The 8540-nt window shown below is 35.2% G+C and overlaps 1 protein-coding gene across 7 annotated transcripts in view; it reads left to right on the top strand.

The window, feature by feature from the left end:
• The window catches only part of F8 (coagulation factor VIII), a 226818-nt gene that overhangs the window by 80720 nt on the left and 137558 nt on the right, over positions 1-8540 (top strand). For all 7 annotated transcript variants that reach the window (XM_031364709.1, XM_031364704.1, XM_031364687.1 and 4 more), the window contains exons 11-12: positions 2262-2476; positions 4687-4837. In XM_031364709.1, the coding sequence (XP_031220569.1) occupies positions 2262-2476; positions 4687-4837 (366 nt within the window). The remainder of the gene's footprint in view (positions 1-2261; positions 2477-4686; positions 4838-8540) is intronic.

The raw sequence follows: 8540 nt of genomic DNA, 5'->3' as shown, positions 1-8540 counted from the left end.
TCTGATGATGCCCACGTATTTTGGCTTTTGTTGCTTATGGTCTTGCACTTGCCTTTCACCATCTGGATATCCTTGGTGTTTGTTGGTCTGGGTGATTGTCTGGATTCTGCCTCTTTTCACCCTGGGTTGTTTCTTGTCTCCTTGTAGGACTGAGGCTCTGGCTGTAGCAAACCACCTGTGGGGCCTTCCAACTGGGGGCTCTTCAGAGGGGCAGAGAAGATGCTGATCTCCTGCCCTGGCTGCAGTAGATCTTCTGGGAGGCCTTCAGACTGTTCGGTCTTCAGTAGGAGTGTTGTCCAACTGCCCTTAGTGCAGTTGATTCTTAACTACTCTGAGTGCTGTGGATCCTCAACTGCTGTGAGCGTAGTGGGTCCTCAATTGCTCTGAGTACAATAGATTTTCAACCACTCTGAGTTTAGTGGGTCCTCTGGGATGGGTCAGAATATTTTGTCTTCACTGGAGCAGACCAGCTAAGAGTCTGTCCCAGCAGAACAGAACCAGGCAGAAGAAGCAGAAAGGACCGAAGAGGAGCGGTATTCGGGATGGCAGAGGCTTTGGTTGGTGATATATCAGGAGTTCACTCGGCTCCCAGCAGCATCTCTGCCCTCTGGAAGAGTTGGGGGTGGGGTTTTTACCAATTGCTCTGAGTTTAGCGGGTCCTCTAGAATGGGTCAGGTTATATCTGTAAGTCTCTCTTGATGTAGATATACTTGAGGTACAACTCCTGCTGTTGGCACACTATTTCCATAATAATTTTACATAATTATTCTTTGCTTTGTCTAAATATTTATTCTAAAAATAATAGATACGAAAGTAGCATTTATACTGTTTTAGTAATGCAAGATCATTTTACAAATATATTTACAATAGAACTAGGTAATATGCTATTGTTATTTTCTTGCTCACAGTCCTAATTATTTTATTATTAAAAGAATAGATTATTCTTTCTTATTTAAGAATATACAAATATTCTTATTACTTCTATTATTTGTAGTAGGAGGTAAACCTTTTTAAAGTAATATGTTATGAAAAGCATAGAGAGAATTCTTATAAGCAACACCTGTCAATTATAAAAGCCAATGGCCAATGAGCTGAGGCAGAAAATAGGAGGTGGAACTCTGGCAGAAAGAGGGAAGATTCTGGGAAAGAGTGAGAGAATAAAGAGAGATGGACATAAAACTTTGGATAACTGAACTCAGGATAGAGACAGGGAGAGATTCAAATGAGATGCTGAGTGAGATGCTGAGAGAGTTGCTGAAGAAGAGGGTAAAGAAGGACATATAAACTAATCATGTGGAAGGCATAGAATAGTTTACATGGATTAAATGATTATGAGCTGGTCAGGGAACGAGCCAATGTTTATGGCCTAGACATTTATTAGTAAAGAATTAGTTTCAGAGTCATCATTATGGAGCCATGACTGGAAAGAAGAAAAAACAGATTTATATTTTTATTAAAAACTCTACATGACCCATTTTTATTGTATAAAATAATTGTGTGAACCTTAAATTTGCTACTGGTGCCATTTTACTTTCTGCTTACTGAAAAATTTCACATGCACATGGATTAGTAGTCCTCTTGAAACAAGAACATGATTATTGTTAAAAAGGAAACTTTAGATACACTGAACTTGAAATAATTCATGAATTAATTTTGGACTAAAAATGATTCAGAATACTTCACCTTACAATAGAGAAGGAGAGAACTATACTTATAGACAGAGAACAGAAAGTCACATAGAAATAGCCTGATTAAATGAGGCCAGCGGATTTTTTTATACAATATTTTCACAGCTTAAGCCTTTAGTGGGCTGGAGGTTTGGCTGTTATGATATGCTAAGACTCAGCTAGTTTTTATAAGAATATACTTCCAATTTAGGTTAAAAAAATTCATAGCCAGAGGGTGGTGGTACACGCCTTTAATCCCAGCACTTGGGAGGCAGAGGCAGGCGGATTTCTGAGTTCCAGGCCAGCCTGGTCTACAGAGTGAGTTCCAGGACAGCCAGAGCTATACAGAGAAACCCTGCCTCGAAAAACAAAAAAACAAAAGAAAACAAAATTTCATATACTAATTTAGGTTACAGTTTCCACGCACAGAGAACTTGAAATATATATATATATATATATATATATATATATACACATATATATGTGTGTGTGTGTATATATATATGCATAAATATATGCAGGTTTGAACCAAACTTAATTCAACATTATGAAATATGTAGCTCATTATACTCTAATAATCTATTTCTGGTATAGGTATAAAGCATGTGAAGGATTTGCCAATTCATCCAGGAGAGATATTCAAGTACAAATGGACAGTTACAGTAGAAGATGGACCAACTAAATCAGATCCACGGTGCCTGACCCGCTATTATTCAAGTTTCATTAACCCTGAGAGAGATCTAGCTTCAGGACTGATTGGCCCTCTTCTTATCTGCTACAAAGGATCTGTAGATCAAAGAGGAAACCAGGTGAGATCTATACTTCAAAAGTAATAAATTTGAAAGTAAAAGTGGAATAAAATGCCTATGAACTTCTAGATATTCCCTATACTCTCTTGATATAGGTACCTCTATAACTTACAGAAAATATAACTCAATAAAAGTGATTAAGCTGATTTCCACTTAGCTTTCATTAAATTTGAGATTTCTAAGTAACGTGTCTTCTAAGAAACAATAAAGCCAGAACCCTAGATTCTTTCTATTTAACTCAATCCCAATCTGGGATTTTGCTTTTCCCCCAAGGAGTCTCCCTGCTCTTACCTGTCCAATTGCATTTAAATGACCATTTCTTTTTTTTGAGACAGGGTTTCAGGTGTTCCAGGCTTGCTTTGAACTCTTTATGTAGTTGAAGATGGTCTTTGATGTCTGGTCCTCTTGTCAATTCAATTATAATTCCTTGTTAATACTGGAATTATAGTGTGTGACACCATGCCCAGTTTATGCAGTACTGGGGATGAGGCTGGTACGTTGGAGTACAAGTATGACAGTTTGTCTCTGTATATTCAATTGTTACTTCTGTGTCGTTACAGAGCTAAGTGCTGCCAGTATCTTGGTATTGTTATTTCTATGACCCATCACTGGCCTCATATTTTGTAAATATTTGTCCTTCCTCACTAGCCTGGAGACAATATATAATTTTATCTGATTGGGTATAATAATGATGTGACAACCAATAGCTGAACAGAGAGGGGGATACTGGGAGAATAAAGCAGAGGGGAGATTCAGATGCACTCTGGGAGGAGAATAGACACTGTAGTGGAGCAGAGACAAGATAGTTAGGTTAAGTTAGATGAGCTAGCTGGGAGACTGATGAAGGCCTAAACTTTAAACTATATTAGAACCCTCTCTGTTTTTATTTATACTGCTGGCAGGTCTGAAAAAGTCAAGTTATACCCATGGCTTTGTGCATGCTAGGCAAGCACTCTACCAGCTGAAATACATCCTGATCTCTACAAATTTTAAAACCTACAAGATTATGTCTACAGCCTGTTTCTTTCCTGGACATCTCATTATGGATTAATCAAAAGCACCTTAAAATTAGCCATGTTGACTGTACATGCCTTCAATCTCAGTACAGGGGAGACAGTTAAGTGAGTTTTTTCAAGGCCATCTTGGAAAACATAGGAAGTTCTAGGCCAGCCTGTCATATAAGCAAAACCCTGTCAGAAAACAAAAGTAATATATTTCTAGCATCTACAACAGTCTGTGACATTTAGTAAGTTGCCAATATTTATTGAACAAAATAGAGGAAAATATAAAATTGTCTCAGATTGTGGTTAGAATTTAAACTATTTCTACTGCTTTAGAAAATTATCTGAGTAAGAAAAACTTAGTTCTTTACAAAAATCTCACCTCTTGGCTCTAGAAGAACTGCCATATTTTGAGGCTTGACTATGAATTCATTTTGACTATTTAGGATACATAAATTTCTACTAGTTAGAAGACATAGTATACAAATCCGGCGTGTAGGACTTTGAACTAATATTTGAATATGACCAAATATCTCTCCTAAGAATGTTTCCTAATTATAGTTTTCCACAAGCTCCTGGAAGATGATTGAAATATATATTTTCTAATTTCCTCTTAAGCATTTTGGGTTTTGTAACTATGGGTCATATAAAATGAAATCTACTCATATGAAGTTTAGATATTAAATCTTATACTCATTTAGCAGGTGAGTAACATGAATTTAGTTCATTATGTAAAGCGCTATTCTAAGATCCTGGAGGATTTTTTTAAACAAAATCTTTATGGTATTATTCACTGTTCATCCTGTCATATCTTATTTCCTTTATGTCTTTTAATTTACTATAAGTTGGTAGCCTTATGTAAAGATATTTGCAAGATAAGAACTTGGAATGATATTTGATTTTATTCAATTTGGATGTTCTTTCAAGATTTACATTTCTCTAAATATATGAAAAGTGAAAACACTGGCACAAACTATACCAATATCTGATCTTGGGTCCAGAAGGGGTGAAATTTACTAGATTCAGTTACCTTCCTACATTGAGGTTACATTAGTTCTGAACATACATTCATCACTCAAAATGCCCATCCCTCTTCCAGTACATGTCTTTAATAGTATACTCTATGCTATCCATTTATTCTAGGCTGTGAGCTCCTACCTATAGTATGAGTGACATTCCCTTCTCTCTTTTAATATATGTTATTAACAGATGATGTCAGACAAGAGAAATGTCATCCTGTTTTCTCTATTTGATGAGAACCAAAGCTGGTATATCACAGAGAACATGCAACGCTTCCTCCCCAATGCAGCTGAAACACAGCCCCAGGACCCTGGGTTCCAGGCCTCCAACATCATGCACAGTAAGTGAAGAATAACTTATATTCATTGTACATCTAGTAAAGGGAAAATTGATGCCTCCAACTTATGTCTAGTAACATGTTATATAAAGATTATAACAAATATGTAACTATGACCATATTTTAAAATGGTCATATTTTCTTTGGTCTGACTACTTTTCTTTGGCTACCTTGTCCTTTTAATTTGTATTTTATGTCCTATATTACTCCTTATTGCCAACTACTCCATACCAAGACAACTCATTTCAAAATGTTTTATTATTGTATAATCATATACTATATACATGATATTTGCCTTCCTAAAGTATTAGAATTATCTTCTCACAGTGTTAGAAGGTAGTCTAAGATCAAAGTGTCAGAAGATTTAGTTTCTTCTTCAATCTCTCTTTAGCTTTTAGATGTTGACTTGCCCCTGTACCCTTGCATGGTCTTCCCTCTGTACCCGTCTTTCTATATTGCAGTCATCTCTTATTATAAAGAAGTAGGGTCTGAACTAGTAACCTTGTTTTAACTAATTTTCTCTTTAAAAAACCATCTCTAAATCCAGCCACATTCGGAAATATTGGAGTTTGAAGCATCAGCATGAAAATTAGGGGCACCCAATTCAACATATAAAATATGTATGTGTTATTTATATATAAACATAGATCTGAATAGCAAAAACATAATAAAAATTTAATCTTACTATCCTACTAGGAAAATACTATCAGTGATACAGATAACATGGCATATTTATCAAATTGAAAAAATTATAAGACCATTATTACTAGTGGGTATGGGTAAAAGGGGACTGTCATATAGCTCAAGTAGGAAACACTATAGTTCTTTTGAAGAAGACTACCTTACATATTACTCTTTTATTTTTTTTTTATTTTCTTATTTTTCGAGATAGGGTTTCTCTGTATAGCCCTGGCTGTCCTGGAACTCACTCTGTAGACCAGACTGGCCTCAAACTCAGAAATCTGCCTGCCTCTGCCTCCCAAGGTGCTGGGATCAAAGGCATATACCATCACTGCCCGGCACATATTTCATTTTTAAATATATGCTTTTGAATTTCTGATCCTTGTTGGGATGGAATAAGCACACATTACCCTGTTAGTTTCATATAATGTAAATAAACTTCAAATCATAGAAAATCACAGAAAAGCTGCCTAAGAACAGAACCCTGAAAAGTTATATTGTAGGACATTCCAAGATGTGCCTTCTATCAGAATTCTATGCCCTTTATCTTATAGTATTAGTTCTCCACTTCAAGTCAAACTGAGCCTCACATTTAATTTAAACTTCTGTAATCTAGAGACATAATACTTTCCTCTCTGTTCTAAAAATTTTGATGTTTATATTCCCTTAAGTTGCATTTACATTTTTCACATTCTCAAAGACAAGGCTTATTTTACTGAGAGGATGATTTGTAGTAGTTAATTCAGATGGCACATAATTTTTTTCTCCTTCATTATCTTTTGGTCAAGATTTTGTTGTTGATTTTTTTCCCCATCTAACAATGTTGCACTTTATTATTTCCTTAGTGTAATATAAACTAGATATCTATGATTTATTATTCTATCCACCATTTTTCCATTTCCTAATACAACTTATTTCAAATACTAGGGTAAGCACCTGTCTAGACAGTGAACTTACGTTATTTTAATGGAGACATTGTTTAAAACAAAAGAGAGATCATTACATGGAATCTAAAAAGAAGTGAAACACATGTATTAGACAGGGTTCTCTAGAGTAACAGAAGTTATAGAATATATATATATATATATGGTGGAATCCTGAAGAAGTAGGCTTTAACACAAGTGAAGAAATGGATGTGTTAGCAAGGCAAGGAAAAACAGGCAAAGAGCAAAACCTTCCTTCTTCCTTAGCCTTACATATTTTTCCAGCAGACAGTGTGACCCAGATTAAAGGTATGTTCAACATCCTCAAGATATGATTTAAATGTGTATCTTTGCCCATCTCAAAAGATCTGGACCTTTTGGCATATGTCTTTCTAACTCAAAGATTCAGATTAGAAGTGGATCTTCTTATTTCAAAGTAAGCAAAAAGTCCCTTATAGGTGTGTCCTCTATTTTGGGGTTTTAGTTCCAGATATAGTTAAGTTGACAACCAAGAATAGCCATCACAATACATAAAAACAGAGAGTAAAGTAGTGGTCACCAAATCTGAGTGACTCACTTTCTGGATCATGTTTAGCTAGTTTTTTATACATCTTAGAACTGCTTGTCTGAGGAATCATGCTGCCTAGAGTGTAATGGGCCCTTCTACATCAATTAATAATCAAAAAAAAATTCATCACAGACATGTCCATTGTATTAGTTAGGGTTCTCTAAATGAATAGAACATATCAAATGCTTATATAAAGAGGATTTTTTAGAATGGCTTACAGGCTGTGGTCCAGCTAGTCCAACAATGGCTATCTATCAAGGGAAGGTCCAAGGATCCAGTACCTATTAAGTCAACAAGGCTAGATGTTTCCGTTGGTCTTCAGTATACACCATAATCCCAAAGAAGTAGGCTGTAATGCCAGTGACAGAATGGGCTTGCCAAGAAGGCTTCATTTTTGCATGTCCCTTATGTAGGCTGCCAAGAGAAGATGTGTCCCAGATTAAAGGTAGATCTTCCCATTTCAAAAGAGCTAGATTAAAAATTTATTTTCCCAGCTCAGAAAATCTAGACTAAAACTGGGTCTTTCTACTTAAAATAATTACTTTAAGAAAAAGTCCCTCACAAGTGGATCCAGCCTCTTGAGTTTTAATTTCAGATATAGTCAAGTTGATAACCAATAATAGCTATCACACCCACAAACCCACATGATTTATACAATTCCTCAATTGAGGTTTCTCTTGGATGACTATAGACTCTGTCAGGTTGACAATTAAAGATAATGAAAATAATTGCTCAGAAGTAAAGATGGTATACTTTTCCTTCCGAGGACCCAAATCTGAGTCCTGGCCCCCACGTTGGGCAACTCACAACTGCTTGTAATTCCAGCTACAATGGATCTGTCATCTTTAGGCAACTGCACTCATGTACATATCTTACACGTGCCCCAATACACATACATATAATAAAAGTGATACATTTTAAAATTTATTTTGTGTGTATGTGTATATAAAATAAAGGAACGAGAGAAAGAAGAGAGAGAGAGGAGAATGGATGCATGTTGTCATAATGATTCCACAGTACATTTGTAGAGGTCACAGGACAGTTTTCTAAAGTTGGTTTTCTACTCTTATACATTATTTACCGCTAGGTTGGAAACATCATGTTTCTTTTTTTCTTATAACTCATCATTTATTTCCTTTGAATAAAGATAAGTGCTATGTTAGAGAACCACTGTCAAGAAATTCTGGACACTTCAAACTGAGAAATTTGGTAATGTCTATATTCTAGTTGTGTCTGCCACTGTATTTTCTCCATCTAGTACAGAAATCTTGTTCAACTATTTAGTATTTTGATTTCTTGAATCTGGAGCATTATAATATAACATTGAACATTTGTTTTGGGTTTATCTATATAAATCACTCTTTTGTCCATTGCAAATAACAATTTTTAGTAAACTGTTTCAAGATCTTACAAGCACCTTATTCCTCATCAAACTCCCCTATGATATACATCCAAATCTTTTTTATTTAATCTTTCATTTATTTATTTATTTATTTATTTATTTATTTATTTATTTAACATTCCAGATTTTATT

This window comes from Mastomys coucha, chromosome X (assembly GCF_008632895.1).
Source record: "Mastomys coucha isolate ucsf_1 chromosome X, UCSF_Mcou_1, whole genome shotgun sequence".
NCBI lineage: Eukaryota > Metazoa > Chordata > Mammalia > Rodentia > Muridae > Mastomys > Mastomys coucha.
This window is presented reverse-complemented; position numbering and strand designations above follow the sequence as displayed.